Here is a 24,993-nt window from a genome sequence, read left to right on the forward strand (position 1 = left end):
TTTTTAAAAACCCACTTTTATTTAACTTTTTTTTTTAAGATCACTTTTATTTAACTTTGTCTTACTAAATGTATTAAATTTTTTTTGACGAAAATGATTTTTGGTATTATCTATTAAACAGACCCTAAAATTTTCGACTTATCTCCCAATGTTACATCAATATGAACACATGTCTATCCTCTAGACAAAGACTCTAAAATTTTCAACTTATCTACCAATGTTACATCAGTATGAACACGATGTCCTTCTTCTAGCAAGGATTTCAACGTGTCATTCTTTATGTGCATAGAAGATAGTAAGAAATTTTGTTTAATTTTTTTTTATCTAATTTAACAATTTTTATTTTTATTCAAAAATTTAATTTACTTTTTCATAATTTTCATTCACAAATTTAATTTACTTTTTCAACATAATTAAATATTTCTCTCGTTATCCCACAATTTTTACTTTTATTTTTTTCAAACTTTTTTTGTCAAATAGCTATTAATTCTAACTCTCATTTTAAAATAAATTTAGCGAGACAGATAGAAAACTTAGTTAGTCAAACCCCTTTTAAATTTTCATTTTTTCACCAATCTCCTCTTTCCACATTAAGTCAACTCTCATTTTAAAACCCATTTCCCTCCCCCTAATATTTCCTCCCACTACTATATAAACCCAAAACACCCTCCCTTTTCCATATACAAACACATCCAAAAAAACCACCCAAAACAAAAAAAGCTCCTCTTCAATGGACGACGATACCTTCTATTATTCCCATGACACCGATCTGGATTTCAGCTTCACTTCCACCATTACCGACCGAACCTTCGCATCATCCAGCGCTCGCAGCAGCTTAGCTCGCTCCAGTCTCACGCTAAGCTTCAACGAACGCATTTCCACCGCCTCCAGTCCTTCAAACCACCACCATCCCAACCAAATTAGACCACACCGAAAACACGATCCACATTGGTCCGCTATCCGTTCCGCTAAAAATCTCTCCCCTGATAATCGCCTTCATCTACATCATCTTAAACTGATTCGTCATCTCGGTACCGGTAATCTAGGACGAGTTTTTCTTTGTCGAATCAAGGATTACCCTAATTCAAACCCTAATTCTTATTTTGCTCTTAAAGTTGTTGATAAAGATTTGATTTCGCCGAAAAAATTGTTCGATATTCAAACTGAATCTGAAATTCTGAGTTTACTTGATCATCCTTTTTTACCTACACTTTATGCGCATATTGAAGTTTCTCATTATACTTGTCTTTTGATTGATTATTGTTCTGGTGGAGATCTTCATTCTCTTCTTAGAAAACAACCTAATTACCGATTACCGATTCAAGCGGTTAAGTTTTATGCTGCTGAAGTTTTGATTGCTTTGGAATATCTTCATTCGCTTGGGATTGTTTATCGTGATCTTAAACCGGAAAATATTTTGTTAAAAGAAGATGGACATATTATGTTATCTGATTTTGATCTTTGTTTTAAATCCGACGTCGTTCCGAAGATTCACTTTGGGGAATTTGTTGTGGAGCCCACTGGTGCATTTTCAAAATCATGTGTTGGGACCCACGAGTATTTAGCACCGGAGTTAGTTAACGGTAACGGGCATGGTAACGCCGTCGATTGGTGGGCGTTTGGGGTTTTGATTTACGAGCTGATTTATGGTACGACGCCGTTTAAAGGGGTGAATAAAGAAACGACGTTACGGAATATAGCGTCGTCAAGGGATATGAAGTTTAATGCTTTAACGGAGGATGATAAGGAAATGTTAGCCGTTAAAGATTTAATTGAAAAGCTTTTAATTAAGGATCCAAGTAAGAGAATGGGGTCCACAAGAGGAGCAGCTGAGATTAAGAAACATCCGTTTTTTAACGGCGTTAAGTGGGCGTTAATACGGAGTTACCGGCCACCGGAAGTACGTGGAGGGCTCGTGAGGAAGAGTAAGAGTCACGTGAGCGGGATCCATAGAAGGAGGAAGTGGTGGTGGAAGGGGTTGACTTTTTTATTGAAGAAAAATAAAGGATCTAAGGTTTCACATAATTATAGTAGTAATAGTTGTGGTATTGTTAATAATAATAATAGGAGTAATTATTATTAACATGATTTATATAGTTTTTGAAATACAAAAAAAGTGTTGTATAAAGAAAGGAATGAGATGTATGATGATAAAAATTTTGCAAGTTTTTACTTTTTTATACATAAAAATTTTGGATCATATGTATTTTCATAGTTTTATGTATATGATATACAAAAATGAGAAATTTTTTGGAAAAATGGGTATAATTTTTTTTTCTTATTTCTTGATTTTTTTTGGTTAATTTCTTAAATTGGACAAATAATTGTATAATTTGATCATAATGTAATTATTTTGTACATGAATATGCATGTTGGAAAATTCTAGATCTCAAAATAATACTCCAATCATATTAGTTAAAGTTCATGTGATTGGTATTATTATGAGTTAAAAAAATAATTCAACATTTAATTGAAAAGCATTAACTGCCATTAATTAGAACTTACCTATAAAATGTATTTTAATATATAGATTAAGGGTGGAGTTGGATGTATATAAGTTAACTTTATCAATTTAAGGAATTGGGTTAGTAGGTGGAGACAGTAAAAATCAAATTTAAAAATTTTATGAGAAAAGTAATACATGTTTAAACTAAAATAAATTAGATTTTAGTTCAATCAGATCTCTTAAATTAATCAATAAAAATAGTCTCACCACGAGACAATTTCATTTAAGAATTTGTAATAATTAAAAGGATATAAATGAAGAACCACCATTAAATACTAGAAGCAGTTATGAGTTAAGGGAACCTTGCAATTAGGATTTAAACATTCACAAAAGTTTTGCTTAGGATTTAAGCATTGGATAAGTACAATGTAATGATGTATAGAATGAAGAATCTATGAAATTCCACTTCCCTACATTTTATCCAAAAAATGTCCATATATCCTATTACGGTCAACATATTGAACAAACATGTCAAAATCCAACATACTGAACAAAAATGTCCACAAAATTTTTAAATTTGCTACATAATACAAATCAATGTGAGAAGTGTGAACTTTTTAAATATTACTTCCTCCTATTCTCTATGAGTGTCCCATTTACTTTTTGGGCACTGTTCATCTCTTACTCTTAATTTGCATTTTATTATTAATTTATAAGTTTAAATAGAGTCAAGTATGATCTTGTTTGATTCTTCTCGATGCAATAATTATTTATATCAACTTTTCATAATTTTTAATTACACACAATTAGAGATATTAAGAATTAAATAAATGCATTGGATAGAGTGTATAAACCAAATGGGACACTTGTAGTAAATAGGAGGGAGTATGTATCAAAGGTACATAAAAAGTATTCTATACACTTTCAAAAAGAATAAAAACCAAAATTTTGTTTCATTCTTAATAAAGATAAACGTTTGAATTTCTAAGATTTATGTCGAAAAAAAAGGAAAAAAGTCACAAAATTACTCCCAACAATTATAAATATACATCTATCTAAGTCGAAATTTAAATCATATCAAAATCAAGTCGACCTTATACAATAAGTAAAAAAAAGAAGTTCTAAATTTTTTTTCTAAAAACATAAAAATAGTGTATGTCAAATAAAAACATGAAATAGCTCTTTGTCGGGATGTATTGTTTAATCAATCTCAATTGTTTGTTCCTGCCATCCATTGACAAATACAAGTTTAATCAAAGATAAACAACAACAAAAAGTAGGGAATCCATGAAAACCTTTTATTTGTCATTTTCTAAATTCGTTTTGATATACTAAATTATGGATAAGAGTAAAATTAACTACACATAAATTTGATAAAGTACGTCTTTTTTAAAATAATGTTGTATTAAGAGTAACCCACTAAATTTATATGCTACTTGATATTTCACTAAATTACCGCTAAAAAATTGGATTGAGATGACATATAATAATGAGAATAAAAATTATTAAAATTGTTCTTCCATTTTTATCAATTAAAGACTAATTTGATGACTTTTCATTATAATCACCAACTTCAATTATTAGAAAATTCTACCAAAATTCTAAGCACAACTTGAGACTTTTAAATTGTTTGAAATATATTTTTTTTTTCTTGTTAAATCCTTGTTTATCCGAATATAGTGAGTAAGATGAATAATGTTTGTTTGAATTTATTTTTGTATTTGTTGGGATGATTTGTCTCGCATTAAATCCATGATTTAAAAATGATGTGTACACTTTACTTTATAAAGCATTAGAGCTCTTTCTGTCGTTGTCATATGGTTTTGAGATAGTATGACCGATTAAAAACTGAATTGTTGGTAAAAAAAAATAGCGTTTCTCCTCTTGTCATATGATTTTAAAATGATATATTCTTAGCTTATAAACTGTGTACATCTCGTATTTCTCCGAATATATATTAACATTTAAAAAAGTCACATTTAAAAAAGTGCAGACCAATATAACCATATTGTAAATGTATAATTAATTGACAATTTCTCCTAGGTTCCTCCCTATGTGTCAGCATTTGATTTGGAAAAAATTTAATAATAAGAAATTATTTTTAAAAACTCTTGACCCATTTAAGTCAATTTAAACTCAATCGGAAAATTTACCAACCCAAAATTGACACCGCTTTTAGTTGATCTAATCGAAAATAACATGACCTAAAATCTATCCGACTAACAATTTTAACATATAAGCTAATTTTTCCTTCCATAAAGTATTTATTTTACACCATGACTCTACATTAAAGCATTTATTTTACACCATGACTATATTTAAATACTTTTATCATCCTTTTTGTGTCGTCATAACTAGAGATGTTTAAAATAAATTTGGTGATTTAATTTATCTGACCTTGCATCTTAATCCGATTTGATCGGACTTATAAATGGATTTGATTTAACTCTACATTTAAACACCAAACTCGTAATCGTTCTGATGATCTGAATGAACACCTCTAGCTACAACCGTAAACATCAACTGAAAATGAATGAAATCTGTAATAATATGAGTTTGCTTTGCAGATATCCGGATGAATTTTCATATATATTTGATCTTTTTGTTATTGGTTTTAGAATCAGCCTAAACCTATTTGCATTAGTATTCGACTCACTCTTCACATAATACTAAATTATATTTCCTGTCTGCAGGGCGGTCTTGTTCTGTTTTGAATCTTAGAGCGAAAGATAAAAAGGACCCTAAAAAACATAAGGCGTATTATTTGATACTTTTTTTTGTTTTGTATTGTTGATATTTTAACTATTTTTAAAAAACACCCTATAACTCATATTTCAAAGCAAAAAATATACATTATATATAATTTTGGACCTTAAAAAATTTGGGGTCATAGGTGATAGCCCGCTTTGCCCTTGCTAATTGACGGTCGCGCCAGTCTGTACGTGGATGTAGCTGACATATTGTTATGATTAACGTTAAATCTATATGTGATATTTATTGTTAGGAAATTATCAATGGTACTTCTAAGCTTTTGCACTTTATCAATGGTATCCCTAAGTTTTTTCGATTATCAATGGTACCCTCGTGTTATTGAGCGTTTTACAACTGTAACCTTTTCTAAATTTTTTCCGTCCAAAAGTACCGTTAACTTTTTTTCTTTTTCTTTTATTTTTTTTAATGTTTTAAGTTGAAAAATAAAAGAAAAAGAAAAAACTTAATGGTTTTGAAGGAATTTGGACGGAAAAAATTAGAAAAGTTTACGGTTGTAAAACGCTCAATAACACGAGGGTACCATTGATAATCGAAAAAACTTAGGGGTACCATTGATAAAGTGCAAAAGCTTAAAAGTACCATTGATAATTTTCCGTTATTGTTTTCGGTTTATCTTTATTACGTTTGTTATAACAAAATCAGGCAAAGTTAAATTGAAGTATTGGTTCATGGTATGTTTAAGGGCTATCAATGGACCATATCTTGCAGGGTTATAGGAATGTTGCTCCATAACATGAGTAAAACATTTACTGATCTGAATTCTGTGATAATATTGACAGGCTCAAAATCTTGACTGACCAACAATATGATTGAAATGCCAATTAATTGAGTTCCTCAACAACCAACATTTCTATGCCTCTAAATTTTAAAGTATCATATTCAGGTTGGGTACATTGTACTTCTTCATTCTGCATTGCTTATTTAATCTGTCCAACTCCATAATTCAACATTAGCTTAGAGACGACAAGATGGCTAGATAAGATTTAATATTTTACTCTTATGTATCGGGGGGACTGATTTTGAGCATATGTAAGGCGTACAATTGCTATATTGGTATTTAAAGTTAAAGGGTCTCAAAGATTGGTTTACGTCTGTTTGATTACATAAGATTGTCGTGTATAAAATATAGACGAAACAAGGCTTAAAAGTTTATTGTGAGTATCCGCTTTGCTTTCAAAAGATTGTATTTGTAAATGTATTATTTTTGTTTGAATCAAATATTTAGATTACTTGGTTTTGAAAGGACAGGATATTGATGTACAACTCTAAAATTCACCTTTTTGCAAAAAAGGCCGGCGTTAAGTTCCATCGGGTTTTCTGGCGGGCTATCTATGGTTGACATGGTGTCTCCTTCAATAGTCACATGCTCCATGCCTAACTAGTAGCATACTCTGCTGTCTATCAAGCCACCATGTAATATCCTAGCTTTGTAATGCAACCATGGTAAAATAAGGCAAATAGATCAAAAACCTTGCTGTGATTACTCTCGTGCCACTTGATCTACCCATGAAACACACCCCGATTTCATCCCCTTTACTACTCGTATCGTAGCATCGAAATTTTGGGGCTTTGGTTAATGACCGGTCAAAATGTGATCCGATACTTAACCCGTTGGGTCAACATGTCACATTAAACACCTCTAGTTAAGAAGGAACTAATTTTTTATCAACAGCGAACTTAACCAAGATGTGTTCAAAATAGGCTCATTGCCCATCGGTATGGACTATGTTTCGGGTCCCTTTTCTCCCAACATAGCATTTTCTCTGCTGCTACTAAAAGTGCTTCCTTTCAAGGGATTCTTGCCAGGTCTTCGCTCTATGTCGGTTCTTCTGGATCATGCCGTCTACTGTGGGAGCAGAATTGACGATCATTTGGCTTTACTCTCAAGTGAAATAGATTGCACCGTCAAGTCTGACTACAAGAACGCTTTTAACCTCTTCCATCTTGCAGGAAATCAAAGATTAAGAGCCTTAATCGCCTCGTTTTATAAACTGCTTTGATTTTCATATAACATAATCGAGTGAAATATACAAAATCGTTTTCGATTTTCAATGACGATAATACATGTTGTGGATATTAAGGAATAATCCCAAAACATTATCACAGTTCCATGACCAAATCATGACGTTTGAAACCGAATGACATGCAACAATCTAAACAAGTAATCATGTCGAAGTCTTCTTGCGGTGTACATTGCTTGAAACTTCAAGTGTCTTCGTCACCGCAAGTTCATTGTTGCCATGTATGTTACAAGACATCATTCAGTTAACCGTTAATAAATCGAAGTATGAACTGTTCTTCAGACAACCACGAAACTTCTTGTTGGCACTTGTATATTCCAAAGCTGTACCTGCAATTTTTAAATCTTATTCATAAATCTGTATATCTATATACTATCATCTTTGTAATTCTTTGTTCTTTCATGGATCATTTCTTCAAAGATGCGAAATTTTCAGGAGAAACGATGCAGTTTAAAAAGAATTGACGTAAGAAAAAGACGAGATTTGAGAGAGCAGAGTCCACCAATAAAGCATGGCATGCAATAAAAAAAACCGATAAAAAACATCGTAATCATATATCTACACTAGGACGATGTTATCGTTATAAAAAATTTCGATTTATGTGGGAAGTCGTTGATAGGAAATTGAAAAGCTCCTACTGTATTTGGCTTTACATAAGAAAATACAGTCAAAAATTGTGTATGTGATACTCTGGTTGTGATGTGGTACCAGTTAAACGAATTCTGGCGACTTAGGTCCAATGCCCGGTGTTGAATGATATACTTCGTTTCTTTAACCTACATAACAACTCGTTTTCTCAAACTTAATTTCTAATCCCTCTTCCTGCCTCTTTTCCCTTAAAATTTTATCCTCTCCATAATTTAGCTTCTCTCATCTGACGAACAGAAAAATACAGGACATCACATTACTCCTTCATTTTCTTCTTTCTCTTGTACAATTAGGAAGAGAATCAATACAACTACAACATAGCATTACCCTCAATACCACAACGTGGATTCCCGCCTGAGAAGGGCAAAGGGAAGGTTGAAGATCAACTGTAAATTAATTAACAGATCGTATGATAATTACATAAACTTAAATCACTCGCCAATTTCAAGCTCATACACTTATTTATCAGGGGAAGAAGAGACCATTGGTATTGATTCCTCGGGTTGCAAATCTTTTGAACTTCCTGGAGAGGCTTCTTTTTTCAACTTATGATTGTTATAAGCCACTACACCAGAAATGGCTGCACAAAAAACTCTTGTTAGCAATTTCGTATGCTCAATACAAGTATCAAAAATAAAAATGCACAGAAATTTCATGATTTTTCAAGTATAAGGCACAGTTACATAAAAAGTTCCTTAGAATACTGCGCAAAAAAAAAGCTGGAAATTCATCAACATTCATGATGATCCAATTTAAAAACAGTGAAGCTAGCTTAGTTCACTGGCACAAAAACTAACCTAACTGAACGTTGCAAGTTTAAGAAACAATTAAGGTAAAAATATTAACCACCTGAAATCACTTTATACTATAGGTGTGCGTTAGCAACTACTGAGACAATAACTTACCAATTCCATAACCAAGCAAATTGATCACAGTCAATTGTGTATCAGCAAAAAGCAAGGCAGATACTAGCACAACAACCCAATCCTTGACAACCCCAGCAACTCGGATGGTGAGTGCACTTGTATGCGAAATGACAAGAAAAACTGAGAGATTGAGGGCAAAAGTACAAAGACAGTTGAGTATGAGCACTAGAGGTGGAAAATTCCACATTCCACTGGCATCCATCTTTGGCTTCTCCAGGAATATCCATGGAATGAATAAGCAAACAGCACTATCCCAAAAGAAAATAAACAACACTGTTAGGTTCAAAACACAAGATGATGAATGAATGCCAGAATTCAGCTTTGTGGAAGTAAACATACCTGCATGGACTGACATAGTACATGAAAGATATGGGATTCAGCTTTAGACCCTTTCTTTTAACAAAAATCTCCATAAAAATGAGCCTCAGAGCCTCTCCAACAACACCACCCATTTGGTAAACAACACCAATCCAACTGATACTTATTTCACCATATGAAGCAATAACAACCCCAAGACTTATGACTGACATTATAAAAAGCATTCTGCAACTCATGACTTCAAGCCCAGCAGCCACTCCAAGGACGAAAACAGCTACTGGCACTGCATGACCCATATATAAAGTAATTATCAGAATCCAAAAACCATAAGCAAAATGTAATTTTTTTGCCTTTTTGGTTAGGGCCTTAAGGGTGGCAGTCAGGGATATTAAAAATACAATTGCACATCCACTAAACATTCTTAAGACTCAAAGAAATCTATAAAATGCTATTAACATGATTAAAGGCTAGAAACCTGCTCAAGTCTCTGTAATGACAGATGTAATCTGAAATATATGCAGAAAAAATAACGAAGAATGATTAAAATGGCAGTAGGGACTAGAGAGAGGATGATAATTTTTATTGGAAGTGATTGGAGAAGGTAGCACTACTTTTGAGAGGATTAATATAGCAAATTAGCCCCAAAGGATTAGCCTAAGGTGTAAATTGACATTTGACCCCAATAATCAATGTATCAATGTGCCCTAATGGTTTGATAAATTGTGCAATCAAATATGAAGGGTAATCTTTGGTAAATTTCACAAAAAATATTAAAATCACAGGAAAAAACTAAAATTAACTTATACCTATAACTTATGAACAATAAAGAAATACTTCTGAAATTTCTTCGAGAAATATTGAACTGGTTGTAAAAACTTATGACTAATTTTATGCCCATTACCTTCATACGTTAGAAAAATACTTCCCCCGTTCCATACTTGCTACATTTGACTTTTTACAAAATCCAAAGTGCTAATTTGATCATTTATATGTTGAACTATGCACATCTAAAAGTTATAAAAAGTTAATATTAATATTATGAAAGTATGCGATTAGACAATTCAAACAAGATCCCACTTGACTATATTTTTTCATACACATTAGCCACAATATATGAAATAAGCTTGAACGATGAATAATACTAGAAACCGTAATGTAGCAAGTATTTCAGAACAGAGAAAGTATAATGTTTAAGTCATGGGAAAAAGTCAAGTTTATTAGTTTCTGGTGACATTTATCAAAATATTACACTTGAGATTTAATTTGTACCTTACTCGGTTGCTCTAACCTTTCAGGGTGATTTGCTACTTCTTCGCTTTTGAGAGTGGAGGGCACTCCTAGTGACCAACCATCAAGCAATACTTTTCTAAATGACCTCTCTAGGCCCCATTCTCCATCTATTACAACCATCACTCCCAATTTAACTCTCCCGTTAATCGTGCTCATGCAAAACTAACCATCTAACAGAATGAAGTTGTCATTCCTTTTATGCCCATTTGTTACATCTAACATAGCTCATAGTGGGCAGAATTGGTAGCTTCCACGAAGTCTACACCCTCCAACCTAGGAAGTAAAAAATGCAGAACTACAACCCCCCCCCACACACACACACACACAAAACTCTGAAAGTACTCAAGTTTTGTCACATAAATTGAACACTTTAAACTGACATGCAGGAACCTGGAAGCACAATCAGACCCCAACCAAGTCACACCTAAGTCCTAACAGTAGCGCAAGGGAATTTGAACAAAAAAAGTTAATGAAAAAACACGAATACTTTAGAAAGGAGTAAGCAATTCCAGCTAACAGGCAATCAGAAGATCACAAAAACTTACTAATCATGATTTGGAGATAAGAGATTGGCCTACTCTAGAAGCATAACACTATAACCAAATATAAAATGTTTGAATGATAAACTTACTAATGGCCTTCAACATTTGTGCGAAAGCAACAGAAATATACAGGTATGCTGTATTTCCCAACCAAAGGGTCATTGCAAACATTGCACCAATTGGAATGACTGATGTGGTATATCTGTAACAAAGAATCAGTAAATATTATATATGCATGACGCAGAAATTTTCGATGAAATATGGAACCTATCCAAGGATATACAAGAACAATGAAGAAATAGCAATTCATTTAAAGATGCAACATACAGTTACAATGGATTACCAAAACAAAAAAAATCAGATCACTAGAAAATTTCAGGCTATGAGATTAAATGAAATTAGAAACAGAAGATCTCTTTTCTAATATTCAAGGCCGATACCCCTCAGCATCATAATACTTTAAGAGAAGCTTCCATCTATGTCCACCTAGTGGGCTCTTAGAAAATTTTGTGACAAAATTAAGTAAACAGAATTCCACATACGGATTAAAGATAATCTACACACATTAAAATGGAAAAAGAAAGACCACTGATTGAAAAGAAACAAAATGCAATAATACATTATGTGTAATAATATGGAAACCAAAGGAATTGTATCTACATATTGTCAATCAGTTCATTAATTATCAATTTCTACATGTAGCTAGCAGCTAGCTTTGTATCAGAAGCATCCCTGAAACCTGGTACTCATAAACATTAGTATGGTCAAGGGATTTGGTGTTCCATGTTTGGTGGCCTGAAGGTCCTAGATAACAAGTTTAAGCACTAATGGTAAACTATTTTGTTCAAAAATAGTCTACATAAGGATTTTCTCCATCACAAGAATTATCCTATAGAGAACGTTTGTCTCCTTTCTTAACCTTCATGATTATTTGGTTCATGTACTTTATCCAACATTAAATGAACACATTAAGATAGAAAGGAAGGCGATATCCTGTTTGAAGAATGTGGATGATACTATACTATTCCATGTTAACCTCAGACAAAACCAGGCAAGTTCTTAAAGTTAAGCAGTTACTTGAAGTTTATATCGCATTTAAGAATTTATCTTGGAAAGCGTAAGCCAGGCAGGGATTTTTGTTGATCATGCAGTCATGCTACTCTAGAGTTTTCGATTTGTCGAGGTATAAAGTTCAGAGTTAACCAATTACTCAAAAGAATCTGTTGTAAGTTGAAGATAAACAATAATTAGTGAGGGCTTCAGTGTGGACACCAGCATTGGAAAAGATCAGCACAAGTGATGTTCCACTAAAAGAAAGGCTAATGTTAGCTATCTCATCAGTGATATGTATACTTCCCTAAACCATTGTGAGACACTTGGATGTTTTCCTATAGTGTCAAATTTCAAAAATCTTTGGAGAAAACTGTTTCTATCAGACTGAATTTTTCAGGTTAAGGTGTAGGAGTTTCAAGTAACATGTGTCATTGAGGAATTATGGAGATGTTGCAACATTACAGTGCGTCTTCACCATATTTCAGTCAAATAATTTTCCGAGGCGTATGAAACTGAGTTTACAGCTTATAATTCTTTGAAACAAAAGACAACATTTCATTACCCAATATCATTTACTCGTAATGTAAATAGTACTTGGAAATGGTTGGAGCAAGGAAAGAATGGCTAGTCGGTAGGAAAGGCCGAAAGGGTGATGTTGACAATTTGAACTTTGCGGAAGAAAATTTCTAATTCACATTTTCTTTATTCTTCAGACGAACATTATTTTGTTGGTACAAGAATTAAATTAAACTGAACAGAAGACACATAAATTGAAGGTATTATAGTAGAATTTGTTCTTACATTTCCAAGGTCATCCCTTCGTCCACTTTCAGGATCTGGAAAGAGGTGTAAAGTAACCAAAAATAGATTAAAAAAATTGGATCCAACTTGGGAATCAACTGAAAATAAATTAAAGTAAGTACCTTTAGAACCTTTGTGAGCACAAAACACAAAACGGAGGAGAAGACCATGTGAAGAAGAGTCAATCCAAGAGGGTACGGGAAATTGATTTCCTTTGATGACAAAACCCACTGCATTTCAATTCAAAAATCTAAGTCTTAATTTGTCAAGCTCAATTAGCCACGAAGATATTGAATAAAAAAGTTTACAGATTGATTAACATTAGCAAAACTTATGGAGTACAGTGGAAACATCAGGATTCAGGCAACAGTAAAACTAAAAAACATTAACCTACTTTGAGGACTAAAAAACTAATTTCAATTCTTGCTAAAGTGAGGTCTGATTGCAAGAATCAAATAACTCTACATGCTTAGATGCGACACTTAAAATTTCATCCGGTCAGCATGTTTTTGGGACAATTTAAAGTCTACTGCTTTGGAGTGTCTGTATCTCAAAATGATGAGTGCGCACTGAAGTAATTTGGCAAAATTAAGAGTTCCAGAGGCACAGTGATTATATACTAATAAACAACCTATTTTCACATGATAAGCATATACAAGTGAATTCATCATAGCTCAAATGATAAATGTTCTTTCTATGTTTTCCCTTTTTCTCGGGCATGCATATTGTAGAGTGCCACAAGGTCAAAAGCACTTTAACTGCATTGAGGTAATGCAATGTTGAATGTTGTTGTTTCAACAATAGAAAACCAAAGGTCAGAAGTCAGCCAGATATCCCTATCTCCACAAGCAACTCCTCGCCTTCTTCCTTTCACACTGAACAAAAAGTTCAATTGAGACTCTAAAACCCCACACCACCGTTCCATTTTATACCAATTGGGTGGAATATTCTTTAAGATTCATAGAGTTACTTTCGACAATTTTCTTAATATAGTTGCTTCATTCCCAGAACTTGAAACTTAATAATCACTAACGGCCTCAGCATTCAAGAAACTACTAGACCTTAAGATTACTCCTATGCCAGTTCAGATACCTGTAGTATTTAAATGCAATCTCCAGCTCATTACAGGTTCATACATCTAAACTTCCCCAACTCAGCAAGCTGCTGTTTCTAACAATGGAAATACCGCATTAAGAGAGGGTGTTCAATTAGGGGAAAAACATTCCTTTTTTATTGTTTGGTTTGATGAGAGAATTAAAATGGAAACTTGAGAGGAAAGAGTTTTTCATCACGTTGCAAACATTTTCAACCAAAATTGAAATGAACCAACTTTTACCGGCTTTCCCAACACCTTCATTTCCTAGAGATTTTCCATCAAACCAAACATGGAAAACCATTATCTTTTGCACTTTTTCTTTGGAAAATAGAAAAATGTTTTACCTCAAATCAAATGCCCCTTAAAGGAACCAGTTTTGAAGTCGTCTGACAACCTTAAACCCTATTCAAACCCTCACTTAAATTTAGACAAATGAAACACTCAACACCAAAAGCCATTTGTTCGCTAAATGTCAATTCACATTTGCAAACCTACAAATTTCTTAGACCTTTGACAAACAGAAGCAAATGAATCCCCAAGCTGGCTATGTCAAAAATTGAATTAACCAAATACAAAACTTCCAGAATGTGTATAGTCAATTCTCAATGCAGTAACAAGCCGTTCACTCATGAGCCATGAAATTATAATTTGCAATCACGTCACTGAATCGCAAAGTTTGGCATGTGAAATAGGAAAACCAGCAAAAGAATTAACAAATTTATCAATAAAAGAAAGAGAGAAAACGAGAAAAGGAAAAGGACCTTGTTAAAGAAGATCTGACCACTAGAAAGGGCGATGTAAATGAGAAGGTAAAGGTAGGTTAAAACTCCATCTCTGGATGATTTGATAGCTCGATCCGCCATTGATTAAGCTTGTTAAGAAATTCAAAGAACGAGGACGATATTGCATTTGTAGTGTGAATTGTGTAAGAATACTTCCTACTAAAGTCACTGGCGTTTGCTTTTTGCCTTTATTTTTTTTTTTAATTGGCATATCATTAATGGTGTTTTAATTGGTCAAAATTGTTGCTTTGTTTATTTCTTTGATTTTGAATTTAGAAAAAATTGATATTGGTAATTCAATTTCTCATCAATTTGTTATAAATAATTTTATTTTTGGATTATTTTTTAAGAATTTAACATCTATTATATATTTGTCTACAATTTACCTGTTACTAATAAAATGTAGTAATAGACTATGTTGCGACCAAATTAAGACAAATATTGAATTATTTTCTCAAATATTGTTCAATTTGTGAGCAACTTAAGTGTAAACAAATTCTCAAGGTGATGTCTGCAAGGAGTTAATTGACATACTTACCATGAAATACAAATATATATACTGTAGTTTGTATTTTTTGATTTGTAAAGGTTATAATACCAATAACAATAAAATCAACAACTTGAATCGGAAAATTGAAAATGATAGTTTTAAACTAAGAAAACTTTAAAAACTTGTTATATGCTCTAACAAAGTATTATAAGCTTTTAATAGACAGTATTATTGTGTACATGTGTTATAGCGATATAAACTTGTTGTTTAGGTTTGATGTATATACTTATCGTGTAAGTGTCAATCATATTTGTTGTTGGTTTGATGACTTTATTTCATGAACTGACTCTATATACCTCAACAATTAACTGCACTTTGACTTTTCTAAATTTTTGCTTATATATCCAAAATCTCTTAAATTTGAGTTTTGGTGTCTTCTAAATATTGTTCACTTAGATATGGTGATTAGTTAATACGGTTGTTAACCATTAAATATTAGTTGAAGTTAGTCTTTTTAAATTGACAATACTTTTTATGTTAGTGATACCAGTGTTTAACTATATATTACTTTATATTTACATAATTTTTGTTAGATACATAAATATTCCATCATATGGGTGCTTGAATATAAAATGATTACAATTTACAATACATTTTAGTGATCTTTACAAGATCATTTTGAATTCATTTAGAATCAACTAGTAGTATACTTATACTAGTATTAGGATCAAACAATACCTACCTTAAGAAAACAGATAAACCTAAATAAATTTAAATAATGTTTAATTGTACCCAACAATTGCCAAAATGAAGTCACAATTCACTAGAATAATTAAATATACATGTAACTACAAACAATCTTCTACCTAACCTCCATTGTTAATCACATGGAATTTTTTCAATCTGTTCGTTGTCAGGCGAGAAAAATTAGTGATCAGGGCAACTTGGAAAGCTGCCCACTATATTATATTGGAGATATTAGTGGTTCTCGGTGAAATTAGTATCGTTGATTGGTTTGATTAATTAAAAGTTTTAATTAATTTGCTAATCAATTTTAACTGCAAAGTTAGCTTTTTATCTAACTTAAAACTAATAGGTGCACTAAAAAAGAGAATGGCAAATTTGAGAGCAAATCATTTTGTTGTTTTCCTACCTTTTATTTTCCCATCCCAATTATTTTTTTGGTTAGAAGATAAAATAGAAGTTATTTTAATATAATTGAATTTAAATTTCGCCTAAAAAAATATAATACTTGTCTATTACCAACATAAAATCCGACTCAACTCTACTTTAATATCCAATAAAAATATATAGTATAATTCATACATAGATTTATGTGGAGGAAAAACAAAAATAAATATTAAAAGTTGGGATTTTTCTTCAAATTGGCAGCCTTCGATTTGTATAATGCTTATCCTATCTTTAAATTTGTCTTTATTCATCTACTATCATTTTTTCTATTAGTCTTATTTTAAAGTTGGGATTTTTCTCACTAATTGCTTCATTTCCCACTCTCATCTCTGGCTTCCCTCATTTTAAGGTTTGCTTTCTTCTCTCTTAACTATTGTTTACCCTTGTTTTTGAGTGTCCAAACAGCCCCTTATTTCCCGTGTTGGTAAAGTTTCATACTTTTTACTTTACATGTTTTAGTTTTAGGATTGTATTTTACTTTCAAGTAATGGTTTTTGTGTTATTAGTGTCTATTTTTTGGGGTTAAGGCTTGTTGTGGTTGTATTAGTATATGTCAATTGTTACCATTTTCTCTTTTGTTCTTTCATAACCTTTCTTTTATTTAGAGAAATTTTGATTAAAGGTGGGTCCAAGATTCACCTCTGTATTTGTGCTCGTGCTCAGTCAACTCGAGTACTTTTTCAAGTGTTATATTGATTTAGTGCTCAACCAACTAAGCACTTAGCCGATTTTGTTGTTATTGTTATTGTATATGGCAATAGAACTTTTAATCAAATTGTCAAACATAGCATCGAATCAAACAATGAAATAAGTTAATAGCTTCTGAATTTGAAAAGGTTTTATACCATTAGCCAATTTGAGAGAAGATTATGAGTTCGAATTTTATTTGATCATTATTTCAAGTGGAATATTTAGCATCACGTAAGAGGAGGGGAGCATGTGTTGCATTCATAATTCTAACCCAGAGGTTCTTGCGTGTAGAGGTGCGATAGAGTATATAACATATCGTACGATTATGATTATTTTGAGTGACTATGTTGGTTCATATTTGCAAAGGGTTTAATACTTATTGTCAATTTGAGAGAAGGTTACGAGCTCAAATCTTATTCAATCATTATTTCAAGTGGGATATTTAGCATCATATTAGCAGAGGAGAGTATATGTTGCATTCATACTTCTAACCTGCGGTTGCAACCAACAACTGAAGCTTTTAGTTGTTTCTTTACATCATGATTATTTTAGTGTGTCATGAAATTATAAAATAAAGTTGATAAATATGATTTTGTGTAGGTAGTTTAGTGGAACGCTAATCTATTTTTAGAAGATGGAGATCACCAATGTGAATGAGTATGAAGCCATTGCTAAGCAAAAATTGCCCAAGATGGTGTATGACTACTATGCATCTGGTGCAGAGGATCAGTGGACTTTGGCTGAGAACAGAAATGCTTTTTCCAGGATCTTGTGAGCTTTCTTTGTTTATCCCCTTATTCTTGTTATGTTTTGCTATGTATTCTTATGTAAGTAACATATATGATGTCAATAAAATAGGTTTCGCCCTCGTATTCTTATTGATGTAACCAACATAGACTTGACTACAACTATTTTGGGTTTCAAGATCTCCATGCCGATCATGCTTGCCCCTACCGCTATGCAAAAGATGGCTCACCCTGAAGGTATACTATACTATGCTTAATCCTTGTTTTTGCTATTCTATTTCTAGAACACTTGATTTATCGAACTTGGGAAGGTATACGTGTTGGACATGAGTACACGAGTCTAAGTTAAAATGGTTGCAACTCACGTAGGGAGTTTATTTCAATGCTTGACTTACGTTGTTCTCTTCGAGACTATTAGATAGGCTATTATACATGTGTTTGCAATGCCTAAACTTGTTCTGAAAGTGAAGACATAGAAGCGTTTACCACTCATCATCATCATCATCATCATTGTGCTAGAAGTGTAGATGCAGCACATGCCCTCCTCATAACTGGCGCTAAATATTTCACTTTAGATGAGGGGTGGTTGAGATTTGAACCCTTGACTTCTTATCACGCTGGCCTCTGATACCATGTCAAGGAAAACCAATTCAACCAAAAGCTTAAGCCGATGGTTGAGGCCCCACAATATGTTATATACTCTAACAATCATCATCATCATCAACATCATATCCACTATATCCCGCTCATAGAAACTATGATTAGGATATGGGGGTAACTATTAGATAGGCTATTATATATGAAAAATTAGGTGGGAGTAACTAAACCATGTTGGATGCTAATTAGTTTGGGAAATAACATCTTTTGAGATTGAATCATTCATGTATGTATGTTGTAAGAGACATAATTTGGTAAAGACTTCTTGGGTTCTTACAGATGCCTGTTTAACATCACTAGTGTCTATCAGTATTCAGTAGATATTTCTGGTTAGATCAGTATTTGTTTGTTGGATTTCTATGTATTTGATCACTCAATCTTAATACGAGATTTAGATTGAATAAGACAGGATCTTATATAAAATGGATTAGTGTACTTACATTTCGATATCTAATGGCTTTTGCAGGGGAGTATGCAACAGCCCGGGCAGCATCAGCAGCTGGAACTATCATGGTTCGACTTTATACTTGCACTGCACTAAATTTAGACGACATTCTATTCTACCACCTGGATATTATATAGTACATTATTTGAGTCAGATGATGAACCAAAATGGGATAGATAGATCTTGGTTCTAGTTTATAAGCGAATTTTGCCCTTGTTCTTTTGTAATTCATGGTAGCAGAACTAGGATAAGGTGCACTTGCACATCAGGAATTGTCTTAATATGAATACAACGCTTACCATTAACCTAATACCGTAAGTGGCTCCCACTAGATTGCCATCTAGGTGGGGTTAGTGGGGTCTGATGTTATAAACAAAAACGTTGCTTTCAACTGACCCTTGATGACAAATATCACTTTCAACTTCACATAATTAAGAATCGCACATAATATGACTTAAAATGAGAATCATGGGTTAGTCTAGTGGTTCAGTGTTTTTCCTTTCATCCTTGAGACGAAGCTTTAATTCTCAATGTTTACCAAAAGGATTAATTCCTATTCCTTCCTTGCATGTAGGGATTTTCTAGCCTAACCCGGGATTTAAAAATGTCTTGAAATATGTAAATTGTTTATATAAACTGCAATTAGTTGAATATTCACAGAACATGTTTGGTTAGTTTTGATGATAATGAAGAATTTGTAAGCAAGATCAAGCACTGAAATTCCTACTTGTTTGTTTTAGACACTATCTTCATGGGCTACATCAAGTGTCGAAGAAGTCGCTTCAACTGGACCAGGCATCCGATTTTTTCAGCTCTATGTAAGGATTGTCGTCGTTGGCGTTGTTGTTGTTTATATAAGCATATCCGATATCTGGTACTTTGTAAACAATTGTTGCTGACTTAGAATTGACTTCAGGTATACAAGGACAGGAATGTAGTGGCTCAACTTGTGAGACGAGCTGAAAGGGCCGGGTTTAAAGCTATTGCCCTCACGGTTGACACACCGCGATTAGGACGTAGAGAAGCTGATATCAAGAACAGGTATGAATCTTAGGAATAATATTCTTCCTTTTCACTGTAATTGATTGTGTTTCATCCTTTCGGGTCGTTACAAATCTAAATACTTTTCCAGGTTTGTCTTACCGCCTTATCTAACATTGAAGAACTTCGAGGGTCTTGACCTTGGCAAGATGGACCAAGTAAGTGGTGACCTGTGTAACATAATTTGCCAGTTAATTTGCTTTTTAAATTCACGATTCGCTTTAAAATGACTCTAAAATAACCCAAAATCGGTCATAATAATTCGCTTATTTAGATTCGTGATTTGGTAGGAGATTAGTGAATCATGTGACAGCAGTGGTGACCATATCAAAATGAAAGTATTTGCAGCATTTAGATGCTGTCTCATGTGAACTGTTGTTAATATTTCAATCGATTTTTCTGCAGGCGAATGACTCTGGTCTTGCCTCATATGTTGCTGGTCAGATTGATCGATCCCTGAGCTGGAAGGTAAGGATGTGAACAATGCACGTCTTGCAACGAGTCTTGTTCACGAGATTGTGGCATTGGTGAAGTAGGGCAAATGATGAGTCTTGCATGCAGTCGTGATAAATAAAATCCATTACAAGACTTCTGAAGTAGCCAAGTAGGGCAAGTTCCTAGATGTCCTTTGACCCAATAATAACCTGCCAACTCATCCCACAAAAATATAATAAAAAAGTATAACATAAAATGGATATATGAATTAAAAATGTGAAAATATAAAGTTGAGTCTGAAGTAAGTCTAGGGATAACGTGTAAAATTAGAAAGTGTCTTATATGAGTCTAATTAATATAAAAGTTGATAAAAGTTTGCGGAAATCTGATGTGTTAGACTCTGTGTATATTTGAGTTGTGGACTTGTATATAATGTTTGGTGGGTAATCTTCCAATACCATATGGTTTAAGAAAGAGTGAACCTCGTCTAGTGTGTATGCAAGTCAACGCTCATTATCATTAGGTTTGTGGGCCTAAGCCCACAGGTGCCCCGTGGGTTTGTAAACCTCAGTTATCTGAACTTTGTGTTGAAAATAAACAGGATGTGAAGTGGCTTCAGACAATCACCAGCCTCCCCATCCTAGTCAAGGGTGTAATTACTGCTGAAGATGGTTAGGACAATTCCTTTCTCCGCCATTCGTTTGTTTCCCCTCGCTTGATCATACGCCTTTTTTCCTTATCGTCTAATGTGTGATACTCTTTCGGCTTGTAGCAAGGCTCGCCGTTCAAAATGGAGCAGCTGGAATTATCGTATCTAACCATGGAGCCCGTCAGCTTGATTATGTTCCTGCTACTATAATGGCTCTTGAAGAGGTAAAATTATTATCCCGTGGATACATTGCTCGGGTTTTAAATATAATACTTTGAAATTTCGTACTTCATCAAAACGTGGTGGATTCATCGATCAGGTTGTCAAAGCTGTGCAAGGTCGTCTTCCTGTGTTCTTGGATGGCGGTGTTCGTCGAGGAACTGATGTCTTCAAAGCATTGGCATTGGGTGCCGCTGGTGTATTTGTAAGTACTATTAGATCGACTACTAAACCAGTATAACATAATCCGCTATTTGAATTCAGGATTAGCTCAAATTTGTTCAAGAATAGCCAAAGCCAACCATAATTCATTTTTTTCGATTCTTGGTTCGCAAGGAGATTAGCGAATCATGTGACACTGTACTGAACTAATGATGTGTTGAAGGTTTACACGAAACATTTTTGTTCATTGGATGGTTTTGCGTATGCAGATTGGAAAACCCGTGGTGTTCTCCCTTGCTGCAGAAGGAGAGGCAGGTGTTCGCAAGGTGCTTCAGATGATGCGCGACGAGTTCGAGCTAACTATGGCTCTAAGCGGTTGTCGCTCACTGAGCGAGATCACACGCAACCATATTGTTACCGATTGGGATGCTCCTCGTGCAGCTCGTATTGCACCAAGATTATAAGACATATTGTGCAAGTATATGGAAACTGCATATCGAGCAAAAGGAATTCAAACACTATAATTTGTATTCTCATTTTTGATTTGTGACCATCAAATGGATGCTTGTGTATCTTTGAATGCCTACTCTGCCTTCATTGTATATTCTTCCACATATCTACATGTGCTTAGTTCTAGCTCGGTTCATTGCGCACAAAATTTCGGGTTGCTACAGTCCAATCCCTTTTTAAAAAACCAAAACCGCAAAGAACGGAAGAAAATTCAGGGGTTACAGTTTGTTAGTAAGAAATTGCATATAAATATTATTTTCATAAAGACTACAAGTGTGCTCTTAGGATCGGTTAAAAGAGAATAATTATAATAAACGCATTCATGCAATGATTGGGTGATGAAATCCAACTCATTACTAATAAATTAGACATTATTAAATAGTGAAATCCAACTCACCAACAAGAAATACATTTTATTTATCAATTAATAGTGGGTAGTTTACCCGAAAGATTAACTAAGTTTTTCTGAATGAATATAGGAATAATTCGATAACATCTATTATGATAATGATCAAAAAGTTTATATTGAGATAAAAAAAAGTTTATAATTTTATAATATTATTTATTATTAGACAATACAAATAGCACCATCATTATTTAACAAACATTCATCATTTAGTCAATACCTAACAACAAATATTAATGAGCCTAAATAAAAAATTATTTCAAGATAAGCAAAACTAAATACTCCTCTATCCTACTGAATTAGTCACATTAGAACATTCTCGCCTGTGTATCGTAAATTAAGTAGGATAGTAAGTAGTACTTTTATTATTATTATTATTATTATTATTATTATTATTATTATTATTATTATGATTGACTTGGTGGGTTTGGGCTTAGATTAATCTCTCAACCTCACAATAACCTTTGAAGAACATGAAAATTTGTAAACAATAACCTTATTATCAAAAACTATTCTCGAATAAGCTTTGAAAAATTTTAATTTTTAAAATAAGCGTCTTTGTGTTAAAAAGACAAATATCTATTCGTTATTACTAACAACAAACAAAGAAATTGGTCAAAAAAATCAAAATCGTTTATTCGCTGTTACTGACAGCGAACAAAGTCGTGTCAAATTTTTTTCTCTTGTTCGTTATTAATAATAACGAGTTAGTTCTGACCATAGGTTCCGACACAAAGATGCTTATGTTGAAAAATAAAATTTTCAAAAGCTTATTTTGAAAATTTAAATAAAAACTCATGTCCTTCCATTTTTGATTTTTCTAAGAATATCACCTTCTTCTGAAGTTAAGCCCAATGAGCCCAACATAACAGGCAAACAATATTGGACTCACCGAAACTTGGGCGAGACCATCTCAAATTGAGACCAAGAGTATGCCCGCCCAATTCGCGAGTGTAACAACACATTTATCAATTTTGACCTTAAAGGTATCAATTTCAACATAAAGTAATACTTGAACATATCAATTAAAGTAAAAAATTTCAATTTGAACCTATAAGTGATCAATTTTAACGTTTAAGTGATCAATTTCTACCTAAATATGGTTCTGTTTCACAATTTTAGAACGAAGTTATATAAAATGATATTATTCTATCATTCTATGGATGAATTTCAAACAACAAATGAATGGTCAATAAAACTATCAATAAATAGTGTTAAAACTATTAACATATTAAATTTAAACTAAATGGTAAACAATATATCTATACAATTTGAATACTTATTTTTAAAACAATAATTGAAGATTAGAAGTTCAAATTTAAGGTAGATTATAAAACATCATTGTCAATCAAATTATATATCATAATTTAACTATTAACATATTCAATTTGAACTAAAACTTATACAATATTTTTATAGACTTTGAAATACTTATTTTGAAAACGATAATTGAAGCTTATACATTCAAAATTGAGTTAGATCATAAAACATCAATTTATGTGTCATAATTTAACTATTAACATATTCAATTTGAACTATTTATAAATATATATAAACATGTTGAGGAAAGAGTACTATCACTATTATTGATCGATGATTAAAGACTACAAGTACTCTTATGTTTCATTTAAACCATCATGTTGCATCGAATAAAAGTATGTATTGTACAATATTTTAACACTGTTATTGATAGTGTTATTATTTATTCATTTGTTATTTAAAATTCATCTATAAAATGATAAATAGTACCATTTTATTAACTTCGTTCTCAAATTATAAAACAGAATCGATGCATTGTAGTTTAAGAATGAATCCCAACTAGTTGAATTTTCGTCGAAATTTAGGCGACTTATATAAGTTTATGACTCGTAAGGACCAAGATCGATTAGTAAAGAACGTATTTTTACACTCGTAAATAAACATAACGTGAACGCTAATATTGTGGCTACGATTTTGTGTAAGAGCCATTGTTTTTTGAGAGATTTTGATGATGATGGGTGGATAGTAAAAGGGTTGAATATAATCAAAGAGATCAGGGCATGCCAACATAACTGCTGATGAGAAAAGAAAAGATTAGTTCATAAAATAAACTTTAAGATAATCACTTATAATATTAAAATATTTCATGATGAGAGTCTCATACAGTTAGTTTAAAAAATATATATTGAGGCGAATTTATCAAAATTCCATATAAGTGTTTTTTCATATAAATTGATGAGAAATTATTGTAAAAAATTGACACTAAAATTTATAAATTTTATTTAAGAAGAACATATTAAAATAAAAGAAGTAAAATATTTTTTATATGCTTCAAAGAAAACAAGAATTATAAAAAGCGCATATACTCTAAATTACAATATACCTACACATCGAAGCATCAACATTTTCAAATTTGATAATTCTTAGGATTGGTTCATGAAATACTTGCAACAAATTAATGTGGCTATTTTTTTCTTATTTATTATTACAATGTAGATAAGGAAATAAGGGTTGTGTGAGAATCAATTAAGGACCTCGATGAAAGCAAAATTTATTTCAACTCACATAAAACATGTATAAAATATATTTGTAAAATATTAGTCACAAGTAATTCTGGCAGAAAATTGTTTGGAAATATTAGATTAGTGCTAATTTAAGAGGAATTAATAAGTTTAGAA

The 24,993-nt window shown here is 32.5% G+C and overlaps 3 protein-coding genes across 5 annotated transcripts; 2 read left to right on the forward strand and 1 right to left on the reverse strand.

Moving 5' to 3' along the window:
• The first annotated feature begins 662 nt into the window (after positions 1 to 662).
• Positions 663 to 2,259, forward strand: LOC130818207 (serine/threonine-protein kinase WAG1-like). The gene has a single exon (XM_057684282.1). The coding sequence runs from the start codon at positions 731 to 733 to the stop codon at positions 2,081 to 2,083; it is 1,353 nt and encodes a 450-aa protein (XP_057540265.1). The 5' UTR covers positions 663 to 730; the 3' UTR covers positions 2,084 to 2,259.
• A 4,877-nt stretch (positions 2,260 to 7,136) lies between these two features.
• LOC130818208 (probable sugar phosphate/phosphate translocator At3g14410) lies at positions 7,137 to 14,886 on the reverse strand. 2 transcript variants are annotated; one of them, XM_057684283.1, is made up of 8 exons: positions 14,675 to 14,886; positions 12,940 to 13,047; positions 12,818 to 12,852; positions 11,053 to 11,165; positions 9,153 to 9,414; positions 8,793 to 9,061; positions 8,370 to 8,467; positions 7,137 to 7,568 (listed from the first exon to the last, which is right to left on the reverse strand). In XM_057684283.1, the coding sequence occupies exons 1-8, from the start codon at positions 14,774 to 14,776 to the stop codon at positions 7,518 to 7,520; spliced, it is 1,038 nt and encodes a 345-aa protein (XP_057540266.1). In that variant the 5' UTR covers positions 14,777 to 14,886; the 3' UTR covers positions 7,137 to 7,517. The 2 variants fall into 2 exon arrangements, with proteins under 2 accessions (XP_057540266.1, XP_057540267.1); XM_057684284.1 differs by having other exon boundaries at positions 7,188 to 7,568; positions 8,344 to 8,467; positions 14,675 to 14,885.
• Positions 14,887 to 16,568: 1,682 nt separating this feature from the next.
• LOC130818209 (glycolate oxidase) lies at positions 16,569 to 22,022 on the forward strand. Of its 2 annotated transcripts, none has more exons than XM_057684285.1 (12): positions 16,569 to 16,725; positions 17,667 to 17,837; positions 17,925 to 18,049; positions 18,936 to 18,982; positions 19,655 to 19,732; positions 19,831 to 19,955; positions 20,047 to 20,113; positions 20,361 to 20,423; positions 20,992 to 21,061; positions 21,163 to 21,263; positions 21,359 to 21,463; positions 21,690 to 22,022. In XM_057684285.1, exons 2-12 carry the CDS (start codon positions 17,701 to 17,703, stop codon positions 21,882 to 21,884), a joined length of 1,113 nt encoding a protein of 370 aa, XP_057540268.1. In that variant the 5' UTR covers positions 16,569 to 16,725; positions 17,667 to 17,700; the 3' UTR covers positions 21,885 to 22,022. The 2 variants fall into 2 exon arrangements, with proteins under 2 accessions (XP_057540268.1, XP_057540269.1); XM_057684286.1 differs by having other exon boundaries at positions 16,710 to 16,800.
• Positions 22,023 to 24,993: the final 2,971 nt, after the last annotated feature.

Source organism: Amaranthus tricolor, chromosome 7 (assembly GCF_026212465.1).
Source record: "Amaranthus tricolor cultivar Red isolate AtriRed21 chromosome 7, ASM2621246v1, whole genome shotgun sequence".
In the NCBI taxonomy this organism is placed as follows: Eukaryota; Viridiplantae; Streptophyta; class Magnoliopsida; order Caryophyllales; family Amaranthaceae; genus Amaranthus; species Amaranthus tricolor.

Excerpts from the sequence above, each read along its gene's own strand:
- LOC130818208 (XM_057684283.1), bottom strand. The coding sequence starts at position 14,776 with ATGGCGGATCGAGCTATCAAATCATCCAGAGATGGAGTTTTAACCTAC. Across the intron at positions 12,853-12,939 it reads TGCTCACAAAGGTTCTAAAG|ATCCTGAAAGTGGACGAAGG; the intron begins GTACTTACTTTA and ends ACCTCTTTCCAG. Across the intron at positions 7,569-8,369 it reads CCGAGGAATCAATACCAATG|GTACAGCTTTGGAATATACA; the intron begins GTCTCTTCTTCC and ends TAAAAATTGCAG.
- LOC130818207 (XM_057684282.1), top strand. The coding sequence starts at position 731 with ATGGACGACGATACCTTCTATTATTCCCATGACACCGATCTGGATTTC.
- LOC130818209 (XM_057684285.1), top strand. The coding sequence starts at position 17,701 with ATGGAGATCACCAATGTGAATGAGTATGAAGCCATTGCTAAGCAAAAA. Across the intron at positions 17,838-17,924 it reads AATGCTTTTTCCAGGATCTT|GTTTCGCCCTCGTATTCTTA; the intron begins GTGAGCTTTCTT and ends TCAATAAAATAG. Across the intron at positions 21,264-21,358 it reads CTATAATGGCTCTTGAAGAG|GTTGTCAAAGCTGTGCAAGG; the intron begins GTAAAATTATTA and ends TTCATCGATCAG.